We start from the raw sequence: 26,565 nt of genomic DNA, 5'->3' as shown, positions 1-26,565 counted from the left end.
ATCATGTTCCCACACACCTAATGTTGAATTAACGCATTACCAGTATTCCATTTGGTGCTAGCCTTGTTTCATTTCATCTTTATTTTTACCTACTGTTTAAAGATGATTTTCAGAAGATTGTACAAGTTAATGCTCATGCTTTTCATTAGTGAGAAAAGCTAGAATATCTTCTCCCTTCCACTCCAGATTGCCCTTCTTTCCTGCTTTTGCTTTAAGGAAAGAAATGCTGATCCTATTGCTTGTGTTACCAACTAATTTGAGTCAAAAGCAAATTAATTATTGATGGCTTACTTGGAGTATGTCATGATTAACAGCTTAGAAACTGTTTTTCTTTTAAAGAGTAAGGCAGTGATTCTTCAGAGGTGGCAAGGAATGTACTCCTCAATCATTGATGTTGGTGAGAAGTTGCGCACTGACTCTGATCCTGAGACCAGCGCTGTTCTGCAGGAGGAGCTCAGCCAGCTGCAGCAGAGCTGGGGGGACACTCAGGTCCAGCTGGAGAAGATGAAGACACAGCTCAGCAGCATCCTGCAGGTAGACAGTGCACTCCAAATGAGGAGCAGCATTTGCCATCAGGGCTTGTGGGAAGCTAAAAGCATAGTCCTTTAGCTCTCCAAAGGAAAATGAAGTTCATGTCCATTTGTTACCATAATGTACGTTCCCACTCTGATTGTTCTCAAGCATCCATGGCCTCAAGCTCTGCTTTGAGGTATGAAGCCTGAGCTAAAATTCAACCTAGTGGGATTTAACATTACTTACTGCTCTACCTGATGCTGCACCTGTAAACAGAAGGGCAGATCATATTTATTTCCTTGGAACAACAGATCTGCTTGCATGGCCAGACTGCACATAGGTATACCTTACAATTGAATTCATCAGTGATACGATCCCTATTCCCAAATTTATGCTAAAAGCCTCTCATAACACATAACAAAATAAGCAGAAATGCTCCTTAAACTTACCTTTCATGACAACAGAGGGTGCAATATTGTCTGTAAAACCATGTGCCAAATTCCTGTGGGTGTATCACTGTGTATGAAAAAGAAAATCCAAACACTAGAGCCTATGATTATTTACTTCAGTGGGTTGAAGATACTGTTTTGGAACCTATCCATATAGTGCATTATGTCACATCTGTGTCCAGCATGTGCTGTATCTTAACCTTTTATAACTTCTTGGGTCTCCTTGAGCAGAGCTGGGATAGCTGTGAAAAACATACCAAGGAGTTAGAAAGCAGGCTGCGAGAGCTGAAGGATGAAGTCAAAGATCCACTTCCAGTCGAGCATGAAGAACTCTACAAATCCAAGGAACACATTAAGGTACTGAACGAGCATATTGTGTTTGTATGGATGTAGTCTTTGCACATCACTCAATCCCTTTTAAGTCAGTTTCACATCTTTCTGTGCCCCTGAATTTTTCTCCTTTATACCATCCCGATTGCTGCCAATCTGCAGAGTGCAGCTGACCAATCTGCATGCAGGAGAGAGATTCTTCCTGCAAAAAAGTTACTGTTGTAATATTTTTTTCCTCCTCACTTCCCACCATCTGAACTTATAAAATAAGGTGGTTCTCAAACAAGATGTTAAAACTCCCTGCTCTCAGCTCAAGTTGGCTGCCATCCTAATGCCTGCATATTTTCTTTTGTTTTCCAATCTGTTTGGGATGGAGAGCTTCTCAGGCAAGAGACCTTGCAAGCACACAAAGCACTGTGCTCACCTGTGGCATCCACAAATAATTAAAGAGAAAGAAAATTAGACTAAGGGAGTGGTGTAAGCCCTTGCAGCCCAAAGTACTTAATGAAAATTAAATGGCAAAGCATTTTCAAGGGATGGGAGACGTTATTTCTGGACTGGTCAGTCTTTCATCATTCTTTTATGAAGTGAATTGTTGACCTTTGTGGTGGGAATAAATAAGCTTTTTAATGAGCCAAGGCTTTGTACTCATTATCAGCTGTCTGAAATCTTCTTTGTGAGCACTGGCTGCCTTTGCCACAGCAGCAGTGCTGGCTGCAGTGCTGAACTGTTTGTGAAATGGCAACAGACTGCTCCTGCCTCTAACTCCAAGCAGAGAAATTTGGCTACAGAGATACCAGAATTAGACAGGACCTCTGCAGCTGCTGCTCTGGGATATCACAGCAGAATAAAATGCCAGGAGTATAATGATAAGAAATTGACTTCATTATTGCAGGGATTCAACCTTTATCAAGATAAACAAATGCATGTCTGTGCATCTATAAGCAGCAATTTGTTTTTGACTCGAGTAAATGTTTCAGCCTCACTATTTTATTTTATTTTATTTTATTTTATTTTATTTTATTTTATTTTATTTTATTTTATTTTATTTTATTTTATTTTATTTCATTTTTTTCCTCCCATGTTGAAGCAGACCAGAAATTGCTTTTAGGATTTAGATAAAGGACTGGATCTGAAGACCTGTGAAAATACTCACAGGGCTCAGACCCAGCACGCATCTCCTGACACTTGCAATTTTTTCTCCTGTAAAATGAGGTCAACTGACTTCTATGTAAGAGTTTTTTATGTCAGAGGAGCCAGTGACCACCTTGCAAAAGAGGACCTAATGTTTAGAATCTCTTGTTTTCCAAGTTGCATGCAGTGCTTCTTTAACACCAATCAGGAAAGTGCATAACCATGTTGCAAAGGGAAGGGGAGTGGGAGGAGGGAAGCCAAAGAAGAAGTGTTTATGTGAGCGAGCAGTTTAAAGCTCCAGATTTCTGAGAAATCTAATGGAATGGCTGTGAAGCCATGCATTAGCAAAGGGAACCAGGTTTATTTCCTAAGCATATAAGTAACCTACCTGAAATTGGAACAAATGCAGGCAGGAACAAATTGGCCAAAAGAAAAAATTGAAAATCCAAAGAAGTGGTCACATCTTCCTGGCTGCAAAATTCTGTCCTGAAGCAGGGGGAACTGCTGGGCTCCAGCAGCGTTTGGACAAGTTTGGCCACAGCAGAGGCTGCTGCTGCACCAGTGAATGAGCAGCAGTGCTGCCCTGGGCTCTGGGTCAAGCCCTGAGCCAAACCCATGGGGTCCCCATCCAGTCCGGCTGCAGAGTGCTGCACAAGCACTGCACATTCTCCTCCCCCACAGGCCAGGCAGAGGATTAGAGAGCAGGTTTGGAAAGCAGAGGAGCTTAGTGCCAAGGCTTGTGCTGGGTGTTTCCATGCAGGAGCTGGAGCAGTCGCTGGCAGACTGGGCCCACAACATGAAGGAGCTGCAGGCCATGAAGGCGGAGCTGGCACACTGCATCCTCACCGAGGACATGATGGTGCTCCAGGAGCAAGTGGAACATTTGCACAGGCAGTGGGAAGAGCTCTGCTTGCGAGTAAGTTTTCTGCATAGCCTTTTTTTATAGCGAGGTGTTCATAGGGCAAGGGAAAGCAGCCAGCAGATGGGGTTTCTTTTGGGGTTGGGTTATTTTTGCAGCACGGGGAGGGAATGGAGCTTTTCCTGGGGCAGCTGAGTAGGGCTGAATTTTCTGAGTTTTCTTTGTTTCCTGGTGACCGTGCTGTGATTTATTTATTTCATTGCAAACCCTTTGAAAGTAGTAAGTGCCTGCATTGCATGGAGCCCAAATGCAGCTGTGTGCTGCCATAGGTGGCTTTGTTCTGGGCCGCCAAAGGGAGAGGGGGAGGGAGAGGGAGAGGGAGAGGAGATAAACACAGGAACTGCCTGAGGGGTTGAAACTGGGAAAGAAAGGGGGATGCCCTAGCGATCTGGTGTCAAAGAATGCCAGGCGGGTTGATAAAGAAAACTTAAATGTGTTTAAATGCAGACACTGGGTTTTAAGCACATTCTGAACTGGGTTGTCCTGTTGCAGCAACATGCTGCAAAACGTTTGCGTACTTTGTGTCTTGTTGTTATTACGCTTAATTTAGTTCTGCCTGTAAAATAACCAGGGAGAAATTACCAGCAAAGTCATATGATCTTGATTCATCGGGTTATTATGCACTTTGAATGGCTGTTTACTTTGCCCTGTCAACAGGATTGGAAGAAGCAAAATACTTCAGGTTTTAAGTTGTTGGGTGACTCTACATGTCAGCAGCCAAACTGTTGCCTCTCTTTACTCACAAGCTTTTATTCCACAGTTTGCAAAAAAGAAGTCCTGAAGGAAGTTATTGCCTCACATCCAACCCTTACTTAGGCCAAGGTGAAGCAATGTGTGTGGGAACATTGCCAGAGCAAGGAATGAACAGCTCTGTTTATTCCACAAACTCTGATGTGATGAAATAGTTATTTGGGTTTCTTTTTGGCCTTGCAGCAAAAAAGGATTTAGTATCTTTGACAGTTAATCTACAACCAGTGTTGTCTGCTACTGTTTCTGAGCCCTGAAGATAATGCCAGACACCCCTCCCCTCTCCCAAGGCCATTAGATGTAAATTAGAATGCCTGAGCCATTTACCTAATGGAAATCTGCAGTTAAACCTATAAAGAGAGTAGTTTGATGTTTTTTTTTTTTTGTTTTTTTTTTTTTGTGAACTGCTGATGAACTTTGGTGAACAGCTCTGAAAACTAATCTGTGTTATGTATGTACCCAACTACAGCCTATCCAGGTTGTACAATAATTTCAGTTCAGATTCAAGATTCCTACTTGGATTTCTGGAAGGAACAGTATTTTGTCCTGTCTACATTGGAGATATGGTGTGAAATAAATATTACAGAAGTTTTAGACTAAGAAAAATCCTTAGTGGGAGGAAATCGATTCTATGCTGCAGCAGAGGGATGTGCTGAAATGTTTGCACGGCCCTAATGAGCTCCCAGAGAGCCTGCATGGATGCTCAGAGCCAGACAGAGACTTCACTGGTTCTGCTGCTAGCACAACTGCTTTGTTTTGGCTATCAAATTAAAGAAATCAAGACGTATTATGTAAAAAAACATCAGTATTTTTTAGTGCAGTGTAAATGGTGAGATGGGAAAGCCTTTACATGTGAGGCATGACTGCAGCTGCCACGGCCCAGATGTCTGTGCTGCACTGGGCAGGGACACAAACACAGTTAGTGAGCAGATACACTCAAGGGATTAGTGTTTACATTGCTGCCCTTGTGAGGTCTGTGTAGGTTAAAGATTTAACTGTTTCTATCAGTGAGTCCTGTCCTACCAAATGCTAGTCCTACCAAATGCTAGAGGGATGCTTGGTACACCTGCAGCCTGCTGTGAGGCCAGAGACTTCTGCATTACACGGGTACAAAGCTGGAACTGGTACTGGGGGCAGCTGGTTTGGGGAGAAAGTGCTCAAAGCAAAGCATGACTCAAAGGGCTTGCGTTCTTAGAAGCTTCTCTGGGATCTTTTGCCTCCTTCCTGCTTTACTCCTGATCTGTATTGGTTAGTTGACTAAAAAGTTCCTCCTAAATGCTGTGTTTCCCCATGCTTAGAAGACAAAAATGGAGTCAAGATCATCTCAAGATGTAATAACAGTATTGCCAACGTGCATAGCCTCTTCTGTAATCAAGTCATTTCACCTCCTAACAAAAGAGATGCTGTGGAGGAGCGTCCCCTTCACAGGAAGAAGTGATGGAGGAGGGAAGAGATATTTCCCTTCATACCTCTCAGAGTGTAAGGGAGCATCCCAGAAACAGAGTCCCTCTTAGGATGTAGGGAGACTTTCCCAGCTCCCTGGAGTTTCTAGGAGACTTACTCCCAAGATGAAATTTGAAGATGGTTTCCCTGTGTCCCAAAATAGCACAGGCCTCATCTAGGATGCTCCTTATTTCAGAGGGTAAGGCCTTATGTTGTGCCAAGGGAGATTCAGGTTGGATGCTAGGAAACATTTCTCAGAAAGAGTGGTGAGATACTGGAACAGTCTGCCCAGCGAGATGGTGGAGTCATTTTCCCTGGAGGTGTTGAAGAGATGTGGAGATACGGCACAGAGGGACATGGCTGAGTGGGCATGGTGGGATGGGTTGACTGGTAGACTTGGTGATCTCACTGGCCTCTTCCAACCTTAATGATTTTGTCATTCTATGATCTCCTAACTGAGATTAGCATGAAAGATTTAGACATGCATTTCATCTCCCTATTCCCTTCTTTAAAGTAAATAAATAAATAAATAAAAGACAAAAGCAATATAGTGAGAGAATATCAGTTGGTGCTTAAGACGCACATTGGGTGTGAGGAGGAAATACTTTCCTTGCCATGGTGTGGTATTTGGAGTGGCTATTTGCAACTAAGGCAAGCAGGGTTATGTTCCATCTTCTTTGCACGAAGTTATGGGTGTGAACAAGGGATTTCCTGTTTGTTTTCTTTCAGTAGAACTTACACTGCTTTTCACTTTTTGTTTCTCATAATATCTTAGTACAGGAATCTAACAAAGTAGATAAAAATGAATACAAATATGTATTTAAATCCCCAACATGTGCTATCAGCTAGTAGAAGAGTAAGCCTGCTCCATTCTGCGATGCTGGAGCAGTGACACTGAATTTGCTGCTTCAGGTAGCATCACACCTTAATTTTTCCATCTAAACAATTTGTTCATCCATTCTGACATGTGTAACTTTGAGGAAAAAAACACAGTTTTCAATAAAAGTTTAGATTCTCAATGAAGTTTTTTTACAATTTCTCCGAAAGCTGATGAGCAAATGGGAAGAAAACAGGTATTTCTAGAAATTAAGAAAAAACATCACCAAACCTGTAGCCGTAGTATCAAAATTCGTCTTACCTGCATGTTTCTTTTTTCGTGCTGTAGTTGGGGCCATAATAAGTACTATGTGGTAATTATATATTTTATATTACCTTGTTTGGCATCTTCTGATTTCCGCTGAGCAATATTTAAACTGTTACACAGTGTCATTATTTATAATGCTGTCAGTCAATGCAGTTCTTCTGAAGGAGAGAATCTGGTGTTTGTTAGACAACTTTTGGCCTTGCTATCCAAAATAGCTTGTAATGACGATCTGCTCGATGGTTTTGAGTAGAAAGCTAGCGATACTTAATAAGTGCTCCTGCAAAATGAAACATAATGGAATGCAGAGTGGAAATTAGAGGGTTCATAATCAACTGTTTTCCTTCCTGAGAGAGACGTTGCCAGCATTTCACTTGTGTGCTTATCCATAGGTGTCGCTCCGTAAGCAGGAGATCGAGGACAGACTCAATGCCTGGACTGTGTTCAATGAAAAGAACAAGGAGCTCTGCTCCTGGTTGGTACAGATGGAAAGCAAAGTGCTGCAGACGGCGGACGTTAGCATTGAGGACATGATAGACAAATTGCAGAAGGTAAGTAGCATTGCCACTTTTCTACAATTGCAGCCTGATAGTTGGTTGTAGAGCAACCATTCTTCATCTCTTCCTTGCCTCCCAGAAGCAACAGATGCTATAAAAGCAGCACGTATAGGCCTTTGTCAGAAGATGAGCTACTCTGTCCAAAGCTCTTATCTTCTTGGCATTCAGACCTGGGACAAAACGCAAGACAGAAATGCCACCTAACTGCATTTGGGCATGATGTGAGTTGTGCTGGTGAGGGGCTGGACTGAGGCATGCGTAGCACGGCCCAGAGCTTCCTTGCTAGGGATCGCTGATGTTCTGGGAGCATCTCACCACTTCCTCCCCTCTCACTGTTACACAGCTGGCAGGGAGAGGACGAAGAAAATACTGAATGATGGGAGGTGTTATAGGAGGCAAATGAGAGATTATCACAACCAAAAATGAAATCTAATTCTGCCCCTTCTCAGTACTCAGTGCAGTTAGTGATGTCTGATCCTTCCATATTGGTTTGATTTTAAACAGGACATTTTTGTTGTTTAATTATTATTTCTGACTGCTGTTCTTCCCCATGGCTTAAAGCTCTCAATGTCTAATCTCAGATCTGCTGTAGGTATGAATACTGGCAAAATAAAGCCACCCCAGACTTGAATTAGGGTTAGTTTGATTTTAAAAAAGAAAAGCAAAAAGCTAAATCAGGAAAGCGGAGGCAAGTTTAGAACACTTGAAGTGCTGTTTTTAGAATTAACTCCTGGCATTTGCAAGTCTTTAGCTGCTTATTTTTTCATAGTGGCTTCATTGTGAGAATATTTTTCCATTGAATTTTTTGTTTTTCTCTTGTTTTGTTTTGTTTTTAAGTGAACCGATTTTTATATACTAATATAAAAACCTTGCAATCCCAAGCCAAACCAGTCCTCAGACATGGGGAAAGAGAGTTTTGTTTTGCTTTGCCCGGAAATTAAGCAGTGTTTGTTTATATTTCTCAGGATTGCATGGAAGAAATAAACCTGTTCAGTGAAAATAAGCTTCACTTGAAACAAATGGGTGACCAACTAATCAAGGCCAGCAACAAGAGCCGAGTTGCAGAAATAGATGATAAACTCAACAAAATCAATGATCGCTGGCAGCATCTCTTTGATGTCATTGGAGCACGGTAAGAAGATGTGCTTTCAAGCTTTATGTGAAACAAAAGTCAGTGGCTCAACCATCAGAGACTTTTCAATTCTGTTAAAGTTGACTATTAAGAGTCAAGTTAAAAAGTAATTAACCTCTTATTTTTTTATTACTATGACTTATTGCTGTATTATGACATCAAACAGTTCATCTAATGCTAGAGGACAGGATGTGAGAAGTCATATAAAACACAGTTTTAATCGGGGGCTCTATATAAAGAGTCTGGGTGATATCACATCTGTCAAATGCATAATCATAGGAGTCCATCTGGGCTCTTCAGATCCATCACATTAACTAGCACCTATGAGGTTCCACCACAGATCGGGAGGAGGTCACTGAGCTGGTCTCACTTCCTGCCTGAGTTTATTAGTAATGCAGAAATAATAAGGCTAACACAAAAATTAGCATTGGCCTCAATTTATCTCCTAAGCTTTTGTTTTGCCTGTAGCCTGCTTCCCTGGGCCTTCAGTCTGGTGAAGTGGGTGGCTGTGTTGAGAACATAGTGCTTAAGAGTGCTGGATCATAATCAGGAATGCGATCTGAATTAATGGTGACACATGAGCCATGAATGATTAAGCAGAAGCTGCCTTCTTAAGATGTAACAGGTTGCAGATAAAGTCTTGCAACAGCTCATCTGTCTCCAGATACACTTCTATCTGATACTGTGTAGGAAAGAACATTTTGCTCTTATAACAGAACTTTTTCTGTTCTCATCTTATGGTAACGTGTCACTTTTCAAACACCTTTATGATCTTTTATGTCTTGTGTTAGTTTTGCATCATAGCATTTTTTAAATGCAGATCAAAATACATGTTTTTTTTTAAACTGAAGTAAATATGGCACGTTTCTACTAATATTTAGGAAAGTATGCTAAAGAACTTCTGGGATGGAGGGAGATCTGGTACTGTTATTCAGGAAGTCTCTGCCAACAGAGCATTTGTCTTTTTACATGGGATGTCTTCAAGCTGTACCTTCAAGCAAATGTATGGTAGTGCTTTGAGGTACCTTTGTGTGCATTTGCCTAAAGCATCAATGTGGCTCTCAGTATTGAATATTCAAGAGGATATTTCAGCTATTGGGTGGCTGGTGTGATGACTTCTGACAGTTCCTATTTTCTCACCTTTAAATGTCTGGAGTGTACCAGCTGCTACCTGTGATGTCTATCAATTTTGCATTCAGGACCAGGATAATGAACTGTAAGGAGATGAGGAAAGGTTACTTTAAGCAGCAAGTCCAAGGTTATCAGGCAGCCCAGTGGGCTTTGCTGATCCTCGTGGATTTAATGCCTAATGAAGGTTGTTCAGAGCTTGGAACAATTCTGCAGCGTGAATGCAGCACATCTCCTCCCTCACCTTGCTGTGTGAGGCAGGGCTGGCATTTGAGCTGTTTTTAGTTGCTCAGTTATAAATATCCTCCAGACTCTGTGAGAGTTTATTTTGCTCTGCTTTCAATATTGTGGTGTATTATAGGACACTAAGGAGGAGGCACTTCTGGGTAGCATCTCCTAGTAGCATGAGAGGTAATGAACTTAAGTTCAGGTTGGATATTAGGAAAAATTTATCCTCAAGAAGAGTTCAGGCACTGGAACAGGCTTCCCAGGGAGGTGGGGAGGTCACCATCCCTTGGAGATTTTCAAGAAGAGGGTAGATGTGGCACTGAAGGGCATGGTGGCGATGGGTTGACGGTTAAACCAGATGATCTTCGTGGTCTTCCCCAGCTTGAACAATTCTATGATTCTAAGCTCAGGTGCTGTGGAGGAGACAGTAGTTCTACTCCTCCCAGGTGCGACAAAGGCTGGGCCCTTTGAGGGAGCAGAGCAGAGCGAGTAACCTTGGAGGTGGGATGACCTGTGAGTGTGGGCTGTGATGCTCCACGCACCATCACCTTCCTTGTCAGTTTTCTTTTGCAAAATCCTTTAAAAATAAACAACAAAAAAATTAAGTTGTACTAAAGGAGCGTATGGAAACAGTGTGGTGGCAAAACCTGCATCAGCCTTGTTGCATGAAGACATTGCAATCCACATGTCTTTACAGGATCTCAGCCATCAACCATTGCTGATTCCATTCAATGCGTAGAATGAGTTGGCAGGAGGAAGGTTACAAATAAGAGGTTTTAAATTCAAGGAGGGAAAATTTAGATTGAATATCAAGGAGAAGTTCTTTACTATGACAGTGTGAGGTGCTGAAACAGGCTGCCAGAGAGGTTGTGGATGCCCCATCCCTGGGGGCATTCAAGGCCAGATTGGATGGGGCCCTGGGCAGCCTGGTCTGGTATTAAGTGGGGAGGTTGGTGGCCCTGCCTGTGGCAGGAGTTTGGAGATTCATGATCCTTGAGGTCCCTTCCAACCCTGGCCATTCTATGATTCTGTGATGGTTGGAGGCTGTAGAGCACAGTACAGAGATTGTTTATTCACTGCTGCATAATGGAGAAGGGACCACAGTGCTGTGTAGCTGCCAGCATGACAGCACTGAATCTCATGCTGTTCTTGCAAGAGGCCTAAGTGTGGGCAGTCAGTAATGTACAGAGCTGTGCTATGAATTGGAGGAGAAAGTATCTGTTGAAGATCTGTGTGTTAAAGGCTAGCACTTTATCCTGGACGTTGAATCTTTCTAGTAGAGAAGCACTAATGACCCTGTGGCTAGAGGGTATAAAATAACCCATATCCACAAGGGAGTCTAGTTGAGACTTATAGGTGATATGAGTTCTGTGGTCTCTAATGTCTCCATGGCTGACCCAGCAACTTGGGTGACATCTACCTTCCCTATAATGCAGCGTATGTGTATGTCTTTGTAATGCCAAAATGAAAGCAAACCAGTCTCAAGCCAATCTGTCAATACAGAATGTTCCACCTGGTAGCTTATTTCACCTTTTAAAACCAATAAATGTCCTGGGACAGATGGGCAAATTAGGTGAGCTCCCCATTTAGTCTTTGAAGTGATTCTCTTAGTTCATGGTGACAAGCTCAGATTTGCCATATGGCAACGCTTGCAGGACTTAGCACTTGCATTGTATGCCTGTGCTCAGTTTGTGTAATGACAAAGCTGTGCCACATACGTTGCAGCTGGAGAGTGGCATGGTGCAAACTTGGAACAGTATCAAAATGTTCATTTTCATGGGGTAAAATGCATGAAGGCAGAGCAGTGCTTGGGAAAGAGAACAAATGAATTCTGTGCAGCTCAGAAGATACTCTTAACAGTACAGGTTATTGTGCTGAAGTCTCTGCTGATAAAGGGGGAATGTGAGTGTACCAAGAGGCAGAAAGAGAGCCTTGTGCTGACCATGAAGATGGGCATCAAATATCTCTCTTTTCTTTGGTCACTGACCTTGTGGCAGCACTCTGTGAGAAAAAACATAGCATGCTTGCACTCCCACCCAAGCAAAGGCAAAAACAACAGAAGAAGCAGTGCACTGGCTGCATGCATGTGGGCAGACAGCCAAAAACCCACGGAATGGCATTTATATCCCTGATGTACTCTGGAGCGGCACTCCCAAGCTGTGCCTGCTTTAACCAGAGAGCATTGGCAGGAACCTGCACTGTGTACACAGTCAGAGGTGTATCCCTTGTTGTCCTTCCCTGGCCTGTTTGCCACCAACACAAACTCTACTCTTTGCTTCCTAGTTCAGAGGGAAGGGTTTGCTGCCCGTGCTGCTGTGTGCACAGAGCTTGCAGTCAGACAGGAGCAGCACCCATTGGTTGCAGGTGGGCATCTTGAGCCTTCAGGAAAATCTCCACCTTCCTCTGCGGCTTCTGGTGGTTTGGGCTGTCTGGACAGTAAGAAATATGCATTTGGGGGGGGGATTGGAGCTAGATGATTCCTTCCAATCCAAGTCATTCTATAGTTATGTGTTTTCTGTACCTCCCAGCATCCTGCAGCTCTCGGCACTTTCATGAAGCTGTGGAAGATGGATGCCATTTCTAAGCTGCTCTGGCTGTGAGCACACTGTGGTGTGTTTCTTGATGTTTCATGGAGGAAGGCACATTGTTTGGGTCTGTAGCAGGAATGGGTTAAAATGACTGACTTAATGCAAGCATGAAAATGTGGGGAAAGTAGCAATGCCACGTGTGCCTCTTTACCATTTTAATAAATCCTTGGCAGTTAGAGCTTTTCTTTGTAACAGCCAACAGCCCTCATCATGGGGTCCAAGAATCCTAAACTGCAATGACTGGTCAGCCCCTTGCTTCTCGCATTGAGCTGAGGAGATACAGATACAGGGTTGTTTTCACTGTATACCAGAAAGAAATTATATAAAGTTCTTTACTCAGAGGGTGGTATGTCCCTAGCACAGAGAAGCTGTGGATACCCCATCCCTGGAGGTGCTCAAAGCCAGGCTGGATGGTGCCTCACCGGGTGAGTTGGACTAGTTGGTCTGTAAGGTCTCTTTCAACCAAAACCATTCTACAATTCCCTGATAAATTCCCAAACAGTCAGAAGCAGCTCAGGTTGCAGTAAAAGAGGAGTTAGCTGAAGCTCTCCATCGTCAATGCCTTGTGCTTGCAACGTGGGAATGCTGCTGAATTTACTGGGGAGCTCCAGCGAAATTCTGCTCCACTCTGTGCTTTCTCTTGATCCTTGCACTGCAGTGGGTCTGCCCGGATAACTGCCCGGATGGCAGCAGGCTGCACCTTGTAGGTGCAGGGATCGGATGAGTTCACACCGCCCTCAGCTGCTCTCTGGGTGCATTTTCAGCCACGTTGCTTGCCCTTTGGCAGGGCGGCACAGTGAGCACCACGTGGCAGTGTACCGTCCCACCCCACTGCAGTGCAGCTGTGCTCTGAGCTCAAAGGTCTTCCTAAGATGAGCTGCAGATGAGCCCTGCACAGCAAGCGAAGCAAAGTGTGCTGCCGTGGTTACACCGTACAGCCATGTTCAGCAGAATTTTACTGGTTTGTGGCAGCACCACTGTAAAATCTCATTCTTTGTAATCGTTTTGGTGCAAAAAATAATAATAATGATGATCTTTTGTGGTTGAAATATCATTTGCAAAGCGCCTGCTTTCTTTCCTTGCTCTCCAGGTTCCCCGTCCTTCAGGGATTACGGTTCTGTTTGGAGCTGTGACAGGATTCATTATCGTCTCAGGCAGGATGGTTGGGCTTATTGGGTTATGCAATGCATGCTGAGGTGTGCTGGGAGCAGGGGGAGCTGGCTGGGCCGGGCATGGCCACGTCTCCCTGCTGGTCCTTCAGGGAGGGTTCTTACAATTTGTTGTCCAGACCAGTTGTGCTGAATGCACCTGACCGTCCCTGAGCCATAGTCAGGTGGAATGGAGCCTGAGTGTGATTTATCTGTGCAGTGAGAGGTGTCTGCCTGGTGCTTTCTCTTCTGCCGTGTGTTGAATGTGAGCGATTGACAAGCTCACACAGGTCTGCAGATTACCTGAATGCTGAGCAGCCTTTGATTTCCAGCCCATTCCTTGCATTTCTGGGGGGATTACCACAACTTTTATTTTTTGCCTGATGTTTGCTGGGTGGGGAATGACTTTTAACCCAAGGTTCCATGACTTCCGCCTTATTTCCCTGCCCCACGATCGCTGGTAGTCATAACACACAAATTATGACTGTGTTTTTCCACAGATGAGTGATACCGTAAAAGACATGGGGCTGTTTTGTCCTCCAGGCTCCTTGCTCAAGAGGCCTTCCGCCTGCACTGGGAGGTTACAGAGAGGACAGGGCAGTGTGTGGGAGATTTAATTAGTACTTAAAGACCTGGGATAGAATGGTACAGGTGAAGAAGAAGAGCGCAGAGGAAGTAAGGATACCCCGTGTGTGTGGTCTGTGTGCGGATGGACCTTTGCTTGATTTTGGGTTTGCTTCAATTTGACTCTGCTGCAAATCACCTGGGTGTGAGGCTCTGCACGAGCAGAGAGACGAAATGAGTGCTGAGAGCTGCTCTGTCAGTGCCGAAGCCTCCAGCCTGCCACCGTGCTGTCGCCGGCCGTGCGCGGCTGTGCTGCCTGCGTTCCTTCGTGTGTTCCTTCTGTTGTGTCAGAATAGAGCTCTCGTGGGTTTGCTTTGAGGAGGGATGCGGCCGTTTGCCAGGTAAAATGCCGAAACGCAGTGGGACTCATTGCTGCCGCGGGCTCCCCTGCTCAGGGGTCGGGGAGGAGGACGGGCAAGCCCCCCCCAGCGCGGGATGCTAAAGCAGCGAATAAATAGGGCATCTGTGGAGGAGGGGTTTCCTCATCCGTGTGTGCCGTGGTCGCACAGGCGCTCGCTCGGTCCCCTGGCAGCTTGGGATTTGCAGGCTGAGGAATGGTTGCTTCTTGCAAACCGTAAGTGCTGATTCGGGCTCGGTGGTGGTGGGTCGTGGGGCTGGGGGCGATGGCTCTGCAGCACGGGTGCACCGGCGCCTCAGCGCAGTTCCCCTTGGACAAGTGGCCGAGCCAGCGGGCTGTGTGCGGGGCTTAGGAGGAGGAACGGCCCTCAGGGCCTCCGCCTTCAAATCAGACGTTTTGGCATTTTGCAGCCGAAGCTGAGGAGATGGAGAGCAGCAGCCTTTGGCTGGCTGCAGGGGGATGTGAGACGAGCCGTCCTCCTGCATGCCCATGTGTGCTGAGCTCACAGCCCACGCACACAGGGCTTCCTGTCATGTTAGCAGCACCGCTGAAATGTCCTCACCCTGTACACAAAGACCTGAAATTCACCATTGGCATCACCACCCGGAATCGGGTCTTTTGTCCTTCACACGCTCAGCTCGCCCTGCACCTCGCTGAACAAAGGTTCCGGGTCTCGTGCATCTCATTTGCCGCAGTAAACAATCCTGGCAGCTGGCAGGGCCATGGCAGCCCCTCCGCTGTTAGAAATAAATGGAGGCGGTGTCTTTTTCTGCCTGGCTTGCATGACGTTTGTGTTGTAGAATGACGGCTTGGAGTATACATCAGGATGTTTTTCATCTCATTAGACCCTAAATGCAAACGTTATTTGTTACCCTTTCAGCTCAGGGAAAGTGCCTTTCCCTGCTGCACTTTGACAGCTAATGGAATGCAGCTGGCAGGCATTTTGTCATCTTTTGTGTTGTGTGAACACACTTCACTCAACCTGGAAGTGCCTCATAGTGGTAGATAATTCCTGAGTAGTTACTACAAAATATTCTGCTGCTTTGTGGGGCTGTGCAGCAATTCAGTCCCAAACTGAAGAGTCCCTAATCCAGTTTTCCCGCAACCCAATGCTGGCAGCTTCACTGGGCTGTTAAGGGCCAAATCCAATATCGAGTCAGGTCAGTTAGTCCTTCTGTTCACTTTTGCAGCCAGCTTTTTGTTATAATCTCCTGCTTTTGTTCTTTTTCTGCCACCAGTATTTTGGTGGAAAGATGAAGACGAGTAGCAATGGGGCTTTGTTTGACTTATCCCATGCATCTAATGTGTTTTTCTAAGTACTTTTTTGAATCAGGATGCCTTTAGAGTTGAGCCCTTGGCAAAGAACGAGATATTTGAGTTGGGTTTTTTTTGTTGGTGGTGGTTGTCGTTGGTTTTTTGTTTGTTTGTTTGTTTTTTGAGATTGTGATATTATTCAGTTTTATTTTACTTTGCTTCTGGGAGTATGCTGAAGTGGTGAAAGGTAGCAACTTAATTCCCATTAGGAAGCAAACTGTGTATCGCCAGGTCTTCATCTGGGAAACAGTAAGTTTTTCCTGTTTGACTGAATAACTTGAGAATTTATCCTTCAGCAGTTCCATTAACAGTAATGGTGGCATGCTTTAGGTGACAAGCAGGAGCTCTTGAAGTTTCATTGTGTGTTGAGTGATTGTCACCTGGACATGGGGGAGCTTTTGCCCCAGGTTTGGGGGCTGCACATCTCCCCCCCCAGCGCTCAGGCCCATCTTTCTGCACCATTTGTTCTCTCTGGATGCTTCTCAAGAGAGTCTGTGAGATTTCTTGCATGCAAATAGCAAGTAATTTACAGTGCAGATGAGTGTGATTGTTGCAAAGGTGTAGGGCTTTTATGGATCTAAGTAGTATTTTTTATGCTCTTTTTTTGATCTCTAGCCAGGGAAACGGCAGTTCTCTGACTTCTGTGCAAGTTTGATGAGGATGCTCTGCTTTCTCATCATTTCACCTGTTGCTTTCAGTGTAGGGCTCTACCCTTTGCCTTGGGCTCAGTGTCTGTGGGTTGTAACAAGAACAGATTGGCCAACGTGAACATCTGGAGAGGACTGCCTTCCTGTTTACAAAATGCACTAATGTGAGCTTCTGTTAGGGTTTTTGTTCTCTTCTGGCTGCTTGGATGAAGTTTGAGATTGATGACTTAGGTCATTAATGGTGGTTCAATGACTGACAAATGCCATATTCTTCCCAGAATATGTAACAAATTAAATGAGATATTTACAGCAGTGCATCTGTGAAGGCAACTGCTAGAAAATAAATGCAAGTTCATGCTACCACTCTCCTTGAAGCTGTTGTTTGTCTTATTTGTTGGATATGCAGTCAATCATCAAGGCATAAATGTTTAATTATAATTGAATATGCCTTAGTTTAGCTTTGGACCACCTTGTCCATATCCACCTACCTGTTACCCAGTGTGCAGGTTGAATAAAGTAACCCATGGCTTATAACCCATGAATTTTTCTGTAATGCAACTTTAAGACAGAAAATAGGTGGATACAGATTGAGAATGGAATAAAAGAAGCAGAGGAACAATACTGTGTCCTGAACTATGGACTCAGCACATAGGCAGTGGCATCGGATGATTCCAACACATGCATCTCTTGCAAGACATTCTCAAAACAGAAAGCCTCTGTACAGGAGAGCAGCAGTTACCTTTGCAGAATGACAGCAGTTGTTGGTCAAAAGTCTGATAACAACCACGTTTATGCCAATGTGCTGACATATTTAGAGTTTTCTGTTTTGAATGGTGCTCTTTGCTTCATCTGCCATTTAGGGCAGCAGTTAAGCCTTGTTTCATTGGTCATGAAGTCCTGCAGAATTAGCAGTTGCAACTGTGCAGGTGTTTGGCTTGAACTTTTTGCGGCTCTTCTGTTGGTTCCTTCTTTCTGTATTCAACACAGAGCCCATACTGTCCCATCTTTCCAGTAAGAAGGGCTGCCAGGTCAGTCATCTGCCTTTGGTGAGCCACAGGCCTGCTGAGTGTTGTAATCAAGTGGATCAAGATTGGCTGGTGGGACAGGAGCAGGGAAGAGAGTGGAGAGAGAATTAGGTCTTCTTGGGCAATTTATTGCCAGCCTGTGACAGCACAAGAAAAAGCTGTATGGTTACTGGAGTGTGACATCTTCATTGAAAACCACTTAATGGAAGCAGGACCAGTAATGGGAAGATTTATGCAGCAGCTGTTTGGTTAGAAACCAGATGCCTTCTGCATAAAGGGCTGAACTTGAGAGCAGAATTCTGAAAAGAGCTTGTTAATGAAAGCAAGAGCTGCTGAATGCTTTTGTCACCCCCTGGCTTCTTCTGACAGCTGCAGCAGTGGAAAACACCGTTGGTTTACACCAACAAGCAGACTGCTTTGTGCTTTTCACCAGTATCAGTGGCTTTGCAGGTGAACCACGGACTTGGGCCAGATCCTTCAGGTTGGCTTACAGGGTTGGATCAACCAGACTAGACTAATTTTACATTCTGGAGAGTGCACAATTGCTAAATACTGTCTCCAGGAGTCCTACTTATAGGATTATTCTCTTCTTGGCCACATTGTAAAACTGCCTGAAAATTCTCCTGAAAGTTCTGCCTGACCCTTTCAAAACAAGAGGTAGGGGAAACTGCTTCCTATGCTGATAGTTCCTATGAGACCCCAAATTTGCTTGCCTTACTTGATACCGTGGCAACACTCAGCAGAACTGAACAAATCCAGCACAATCATTCCCACATCTCCCTAAGTATTTAACCTTAAATCAAGTGTCCAGCTGACGTCTGTGTCCTGTTTGGTTGCCTTAAGATTGCTAATAAGATCAGTCATTGCTCGCAGAGTGATATATTCATCGTGGATTAGCTATCCTGCATATCTCTTGTTGTATCATATGCTACAATGGGCAAGCACAAAACCCACTCAATTTCAGGCAGTTTGGACTCCTCTAACACTGTCTAGAACAACTTGGCAGCCAGGCAGGACAGTGGGCAAGAAAACTCATTTTTTTCCTGCAAGGAGGGGCAGGTCCTTTGCATGAAGCCTGCAGCCCGGAACGCTGTGAAGGCACTTCTGCCTTCATGTAATCTGTCCCTGCCTGCACTAGGTGAGATTACGTCTCCCCCCTCCCAGCCCCATTCCTAGCTTTGCACAATGCTGCTGTGCAAACAAGTGAGTTAGGGTTCATCTTGGATGTCCCAGCTGCTCGTATTGTTTAGCTGGTGACAGTTCCCTGCTCCAACATTTGACAAATAGGTCACAGTAGCTGGTAAATGGGAAATGTTTTGACCTTTTCACACTTCGTACCAAACTTGTAGCACTGAACTTGATTTAGACTAGGCAGTCACTGAAAGCTTAATGCAGAAATTGGTGTTTTTAAAATCTCATATGAGGTCCAAAAATCCATCCCCAGGTGTAGGGTCAGAATGAGACAACAGAGGGATGAAAGAGGCCAGGAGGGATAGTGTAGGGAAATGATGCCAGCTGGATGGGCTCTCTCTAGGGCAGGGGAGAAATCATTTCACCTGACTCCAGTTGGTGTTTGTAGTACTGCATTATAAACCAGTGCTGTTCACGGAGAGAAATAAGTGCTTTTTGGTACAGTTCATCCTGTCTTATAATCTAGATGTTTAAAACAGGTCTGATTAAAATCAGGATGTAGAATTTATTATTTTTTTTTTCTTAGATTAACTATCAAAATGTGGTTGGCAACCTCTGATATCAAACTGAAGTGAGAAGAGATGTATTTCATCCAGTATTGGGCTTTTTAGTAATTGTTATTGGAAATGGCAATAAATGAGAATTACAAGAAGACACGTGAGAGTGGTGAGGTGGTTTAGCAGATACTCCTCCAATACATGAAGATAAATTTACAAAAATCTGTAACCGGGCTACTTGGGCAGTTTGAGAGGTTTGTAAAGGATTTTGACATGGGAATATTTTGTAAAGGATGTAAAACGTTTGTCTGTGCTTTGAGAGCTGTGCTATAAACAGCTGTAAGAAAACTAACTGCTATATACAGTTTATTTGCTTGCGTGGTGTATTGGATATTTCCCTTTTTCAGTGTTTGTTGTTTTGGTTTTTTTCATTTTCACCCACTAGGAGAGTCTGGCATCACTCCACACATTTCAGTTTCTTGCTTAGAAGAACTTTCAGCATAGCGCTGTGAGGTCTGAAGCTGTTACAGCTCAGGCCTTCTCAGGAGTCAGCATTCGTTTACTCAGGATGTTGGACATTTGGTGTGCGCACAATTCTGTTTCCACTGGCAAGCAATACCTTGCTGGCAGTCCTTCTGCTTAGGGTAGGCCTGGTGGTTGATGGAGAAAGCCTTGAACATCATTCACAGCAGGTACACTGGGGCATAGATATCCATTCCAGTTTAACTGAGGCATCTCACAGTACAGACAAATGCCCAAGAATGAGCTGAAGACCTGAGCAACAGATGAGTGAGGCTACAAATTTGACACTGCTCGCTTAGCTTCAGTAAGTAATTCATACAAGACCTTCCTGCATTTGTAGAGCAGAGGCTTACTGAGCCAATTTAGGTAGCTTTTAACTAAAATATGGCTCTGGTTTACAGACAACAGGTTGGTGTGATAGCACGTCCTTCTGAAAGTCGTGCCTGTTGTCACCTTCTGCTAACATAACTTCCACTGATTACAGATCTTTGTAACAAAATGTTCTTCCTGATTTGCTTAGGGTGAAGAAACTGAAGGAAACATTTGCTTTCATACAACTTTTGGACAAAAACATGAGTAACCTTCGCACCTGGTTGGCCCGGATTGAGTCAGAACTTTCTAAGCCTGTTGTTTATGACATCTGTGATGACCAAGAAATCCAGAAGAGACTGGCGGAACAGCAGGTGGGAAATAGGAGCAGCCAAAGCGAATGAGCTGAAAATTTGCTGACAATTGGTCCTAGTTTAAAATCACGTTTCTCTTTTCTTTAGCCAGGCCTTCTAACTTTCACTGCATGTTCCTGCCAAGATGCATTATGAGGATTTTTATTTGCTTGTTGTTATTTCAGTATTGTAAGTGTTGGTCTGCTCCCTCTTCTCCCCTCCATTGAAAAATACCCACAAAGTACAAGGAACAGCTTTTTCACATCAGAGTTCTTGCCCAGTTAAGTTCAACCTTATAAGGGCTGGACAAGGCGCTTTTTGTTTAAAACCATTCCCCCTTGTCCTGTTCCTATCAGACCATGTAAAAAGTTGTTCTCTCTCCTGATAATAAGCTCCTTTAAAGGAGTGAAAAGCCACAGTGAGATCTCCCCACAGCCTTCTCTTCACTGGGCTGAACAAGCCCAGCTCCCTCAGCCAGGAAGATAGATGACCTAGGCTCAGCATTGCAAAGCCTGAATCACAGAAGCAAGCTGGCTGTGACAGATGTAAGTGCTGTAATATGAGGTATTGCACTCTCTAGCTCTCTCCCCTTCCTTCTCTACTTGCAGACAGTATTGCCACAGGATACTGTGGGATGGTGCATGAATCCTGCTGAGGCATAAGTATGAACTAGCCTAGCAGTACTGGCCATTGGTGTAGTGCATGTAGGCTTTTCTCCAAGACAGTGACTTATCAAGGAGCTTTTAAAGATCTGTGCTAGTTTTTAAGTGCTGAAGATGGCAAGGACTGGTTTAACTGAATGTGCAAGCTTTTCCAGTGAAAAGTAGTTGGTTGAGATGTCCTGTAGTAAAACTTCTTTCTCTAGCAGCTGGGGAAGGAAAAAGAGCTTCTCCAAAGCACAGACTTGCTGGTAGAGCAGCATAAACTGTGTCAACCTTTCCTCTGTGCTATAAGTCTGCCCAGGTTCTCAGTGCCTCCTTAGGAAGGCTGGGAATCACGTCTGTCTTTTGACTCTAACAGGAGTATTAGCCCTGAAACTGAAGATCAAGAATAAAGCTGTGAAACGTGGAACTTTATGGCATCTGCTTTTTAAGAGTGTTCTTCCCATCCTTTCCAACTTCTATCTCTCTGGCTGCTGCTTATTTTTCTAATAAAAGATCCCTTACTGACCCAGACCTGAGGGCTGTGTGCTCTGCTGGCTGCTCTCAGTTGCCTCATGTCCCAGAGATCATGGGAAGAGCCTGTGCCTCTGTGACAGCAGTAGGGATGGCTCCCACCAATGCCAGCAGCTGGTCAAACACCAGAACCTTTGGTTCTGTGGTCTCATGGCTCCATCTGCACTGGGAATAGTATGTATAGTATTTTCTCCCCATCCAAACCTTTTGCATTTCTCAAAGGCTGTGATAAATTGCCATGCAGAGAAGAAAGATGGGTGCATAGGAATTCTTTTCCAAACTAAAGCCATTGCGGCAAGAGCCATCATTTGCTGCTCAGAGCTATCTACTGCCTTATTGTTTGGTTTCTGTCAGTGCAGACCTGCGGGCACCTCCAGACTGCTCCTACTGTAAACTTTTAGCGGGTTGCGCATCAGAAGCTTGTGCTGACTAAAAAGACTGTAGGAAAAACATACTAGCAAAACTTTTATCTAAACGCAACAAGTAAAGAGATCCCTCCTGGTTTTGTCTGAAGGAATATTTCAGCAAGTGCAAAGTGTTGGTGAGAAATATGCCCTGCAGGCTTTGTTTGTTTGACATCCTCAGCTGGAAAAGCTTTACTTGTTCAGTCTTGACTAATGACATTTAAAAGCATTGTGCATCCAGAAAGATGTTTTAGGGCGTGTTTGTTCAGAAAGATGAAGTTTGAAACATGAATAATACTCGTTTTTAGATTTCAAGTTGATTTCACCAATGCAGAAGTCTAGCAGGATGTAGACTGCTTAAGCTGATGGAAAAGTACCTTTTTGGGCTCAAGATACGTTCTTGGCCTCATGGTTTGGTTGTGTTTGTCTCACCGTAATGCAGTCAGGTCATTTGGAATAACAGCTGTGAAAACAGCAAGGATTCTGCCTGGGGTTATTGCATATGAACCCAAGCATGAGCAAAAGTAATGAAACTGTCTCAGCACCATGTCGTAATGTAAGTAAGATGGTTTTGTAATCTGTGTTCCAGATTCTCATTTTTAGAAATATGGTTGTAAATCCAGAGTATTTTAACAGATACAGAAGAATCTCTCTTTGTAATAGCAGTGGGGTAGAGCTGCCTTGAGAGGTAGAGACTGTACTACAAGAACACTTCTGCCTTGTGCTCAGAGAACAGCTTTGAATCATTAGTAAATTACCAAAAGTGATGCAGGGTTTTCTTCTGGCAGTCTCCTCTGTTTAAAGATTTTGGTATGTTATCACAAACCCCACAAGCCAAATTATTGCCATTTCTGGCTTAGCCCTTCTTTCAAGTACTCATATAACAGTGAAGTCTTCCACAAGGTGATACTCAGCTCCTTGTTAGTTTCAGGGAAGACCTTCCTTCAATTCTTCTTGTATTTCCTACAAGCAATGTCTGGGTGGGCTTTTTTGGTGTTGTGTTGGTTTAATTTCAGTCAATAGCTAAACCAGGTCTGCTTCATCTGTTCTCTGCAATCAACCTTTTAACGGGAGTCCTTGCTGCTGTCAGAAGAATATTTGTTAGTGTTTGCTGTTGCTCTGTTTTATTTTGGTTAGAGGCTCCATTCCCTTCCTTAGGAAAGCCAGGAATGGGCTGAAAAATTGAAAGAGAGTGGGCATTGTCATCTCAGTAATATTCACACTTGGTAATGTTGTGCAGAGTTACTTTTTCAAGATGAAATACTTTGGTAAGGCTTTCTTTTTGTGTTCTTCACTGACTTTGACTTTCTGAATAGTTGTGTGTACAGAAAGAGCTACCAGAATAGGATGGAGAAGTGAAAAGAAACATGCAGTGTAGGTAAGGCAAAGGGTCTTTGCCAGATCCTTTAAAATAGTCTGTTGAAACAGGAGCTCTGGAAGGGCAAAAAAATGGAATCATAGAATCTGTGATAATAAGGGCAGTAAGAAAAGCAGTGTGACACTGGCTGTTCTTTTGCTGCGCTTCTGCAGTTTGTGATATCAGTCTGTGAACATGCAGTTACTGAAGTACAGGAAGTGTACAGTGAGTTCTCTATCAAGTCTCACACTGTGGTAAGCTGACAGGACATACTGTCATCTGGTACAGTCAAAATTAATAAGTGTGCATTTACAGTGTGTGTAAGGTTTGGATTTTGAATGCATGTTAGAATTGTCCATACTGTTCATGAAACGTCTGTGCTTTCACTGAGAAATCCATCTGGACAATTCCTTTTTTTCTATGGTAGTTCTGTCCTGATCTGTCTCCTATGCAGCCCATCCCGTAAGCCTTCGTCCTAAAGCCAAATAACCTTTTACTGACATACAAACTGCTCTTTCCCCATCTTCTGCAGCATTTTGAAAACGGATGTCTGACATCTAGCCACATGTATTGCCTTCCACTAAAACCCTTCTTTTGTCGATGCAGGATCTGCAGCGGGACATAGAACAGCACACAGCGGGAGTGGAGTCTGTCTTTAATATTTGTGAAGTCCTGCTGCACGATTCCGATGCGTGTGCTAATGAGACGGAGTGCGACTCCATCCAGCAGACTAGCAGGAGCTTGGACAGACGGTGGAGAAACATTTGTGCCATGTCGATGGAGAGGCGAATGAAGTAAGTCTGTGCCCAACAGCTCCTAAAGCAGTTTGGGTCAGCATTCTGAAGAAATGCTTGTGCCACAAATCGAATTTTGAAAAGAAATAAAGAATGATATAAGCTTGTGATAAAACTCTTCCGTTTTTGCTTCTCCCTGTCAGAATTGAGGAAACCTGGCGCCTATGGCAGAGGTTTTTGGATGACTATTCTCGCTTTGAAGATTGGCTAAAATCAGCTGAAAGGACAGCAGCTAGCCCCAACTCTTCAGAGGTTTTGTATACACATGCGAAAGAGGAGCTGAAGAAGTTTGAGGTGAATTTTTAACAACATGTTTGTATCTGGCTGGGCAGTCAGACTGCTGAGTGCTTCCTGCCTCTACAAAATGCTCGGATTGCTGAAAAATACATTCTGCAATTTGAAGTTAACATACAGCTACCATACATTATATAGCAGTATTATGGCTACCACATATCTCGCTGGTCTGTTTGTCTCATTTATTTTTTTTATGGGGAGAATATGAGACTCTGATCCAACACAATCCCTCTTACAAGTTAAAGATTTATTTTTATTTTTTATTGTTGTTTTTTTCTTCCTAATGAGCTAAAGCTAAGCTAATTAAGATGATTTTAAATATGGGTCCTTCTCTGGGCTTAATTTTGTAGTTGGAAAGACCATTGTTTTTGTTATTTTTTTTTTCTAAGGGGAGGAGGCATCTTCATCTCTCTCGATGGATAGTGTTATCCCAGTTCTTTCTCTTGTCAGCAAGGGGGCTGAGTTTCTCCATTTGCTCTGCAGGCATTCCAACGGCAAATCCATGAGCGGCTCACTCAGTTGGAGCTGATCAATAAGCAGTACAGGCGCCTTGCCCGCGAGAACCGCACTGACTCTGCCAGCAAGCTGAAGCAGATGGTACATGAAGGCAACCAGCGCTGGGACAACCTGCAGAAAAGAGTGGCTGCCATTCTGAGGAGGCTCAAGGTAAGTGAGTGGTGAGGTGAGGGAGTTAAGGAGCACTTTCAGGTTCCTGTAGGAGATGCAGAAGGGCAAAACACGTATTCAAGAGCAACTGTGTTGTGTTGAGTTGTGTCTAGATTTACCAGTGTGGGAGAGCACCTCTGGAAAGGTCACCAAGTACGTGATGCAAACGTGTCCTTGGCAGATGGGTTCTTGATAAGTGAAGAAGTGTAGGTGGGGAATTGGCCCAAATTTGGGAAAATGTGCTGCGGGCCTTAGCACTCCTATCATGCTCTCCTTTGAGTCATCCCTGTCGTGGCTAGATCCATTCATACACTTGCATCTTTCCAAAAATAAAAGGCAGAGAGACAGAAGGTCCCAGTATACAAACATTCTGGAGTTCACAATGCAGCTCTGCTTCCTTCCAAGTTATGATTCACCTAGTGGGCTTGAAGCATGGAGGTGTGGTGGAGGGGTATGTGCTGTCACTGCCTCATGCTATGCTCTCTGCTTAACAGAAGAATGTTGTTGAAGTGTACGTGTGACTTTTAGACAACTGCCCTGTAGTTGAGGATGATTTTTCCGAAGTCAAGTTGAACTGATTTCTGGGCAGATTTTCCCTGATGTTCCCTCAGAAATCTTGTCACTGCCTGATTTTTAAATATAGCAACACTGCAAGCAGTTGACAGGGATAACTATTCATTCCCAATGGCCGATGGATGAGGCTGTGAGATATCTGGAGGGATTTGATCAGTGCAGTTAGGAGGTGTCATGTTTGGGAAGTTACATAATTCCCTCTCTGAGAAGAAAATCCACTGAGAACTGGGGCACTGCAAGCTGCAAGGCCGTTAGCAGCTTCCGTGGGAGATAGTGGCAGAGGGCTCCTCCTGCCTTCCATGGCTAGCGGTGCATCCACTGCATCTGTGTCAACATCCACAATCTTGCCTCTCTATTGTTTTACTGATTTTTAATTACCATAGTTTTAATTACTTGAGTTTAATTAGAGATGAGAATGGCTTCCTTTGTCTAATTTTCCTCTAAATTTAGAACAAATGAAATGATTGACCCTTAGTCCAAATGACTTGCAGTGTTGTGGGAGAAGGTATTTTTGTTACGCTGCGTGGAAACAAGAATTATTTTTATAAAAGCACGTTGCCCTGCTGAAGTTTTATTCCCTCTCCCATACAAACAGTGTGATGGCATACAACACTTCATGCCAGCATCACTACGGGAAGGGCACAGTTGGTGTACATGACATGCTGTCATTTTTGTCCTGAAGGCCACTAAGGTGAACAGCAGCTGTGAAAAATCTTGTTTCAGGGAGCTCCCTTGATTTTTTTTTTTTTTCAGTCAGTAAATTCTTGTAACGGTGGCTTCTTTCTTTGTATTCAGCACTTCACCAATCGCAGAGATGAGTTTGAGGCAACGAGGGAAAACATCCTTGTTTGGCTCACAGAAATGGACCTCCAGCTGACAAATGTGGAGCACTTCTCAAAAAGTAACTTTGATGACAAAATGCGCCAGTTAAATGTACGTATCCTTAGAAAGCAGCTGTTTAGTAGAACCAAGCTCATCTTATAGGGCTGCCCTCTCTTGACAGAA

The 26,565-nt window shown here is 44.0% G+C and overlaps 1 protein-coding gene across 1 annotated transcript in view; it reads left to right on the top strand.

Moving 5' to 3' along the window:
• Nucleotides 1-26,565, top strand: part of SYNE2 (spectrin repeat containing nuclear envelope protein 2) — a gene marked incomplete at its 5' end in the record, with an annotated part of 154,318 nt that overhangs the window by 116,203 nt on the left and 11,550 nt on the right. Inside the window, 10 exons of the mRNA XM_079537488.1 lie at nucleotides 340-534; nucleotides 1,194-1,319; nucleotides 3,187-3,342; nucleotides 7,069-7,227; nucleotides 8,199-8,365; nucleotides 20,156-20,318; nucleotides 23,840-24,027; nucleotides 24,171-24,321; nucleotides 24,805-24,987; nucleotides 26,356-26,493. Coding sequence (XP_079393614.1) covers nucleotides 340-534; nucleotides 1,194-1,319; nucleotides 3,187-3,342; nucleotides 7,069-7,227; nucleotides 8,199-8,365; nucleotides 20,156-20,318; nucleotides 23,840-24,027; nucleotides 24,171-24,321; nucleotides 24,805-24,987; nucleotides 26,356-26,493 — 1,626 coding nt within the window. The remainder of the gene's footprint in view (nucleotides 1-339; nucleotides 535-1,193; nucleotides 1,320-3,186; nucleotides 3,343-7,068; nucleotides 7,228-8,198; nucleotides 8,366-20,155; nucleotides 20,319-23,839; nucleotides 24,028-24,170; nucleotides 24,322-24,804; nucleotides 24,988-26,355; nucleotides 26,494-26,565) is intronic.

Source organism: Tetrao urogallus, assembly GCF_951394365.1.
Source record: "Tetrao urogallus genome assembly, chromosome: 6".
In the NCBI taxonomy this organism is placed as follows: Eukaryota; Metazoa; Chordata; class Aves; order Galliformes; family Phasianidae; genus Tetrao; species Tetrao urogallus.
Note: the sequence above shows the minus strand (reverse complement) of the source record. Positions and strands in the feature narration are given on the sequence as shown.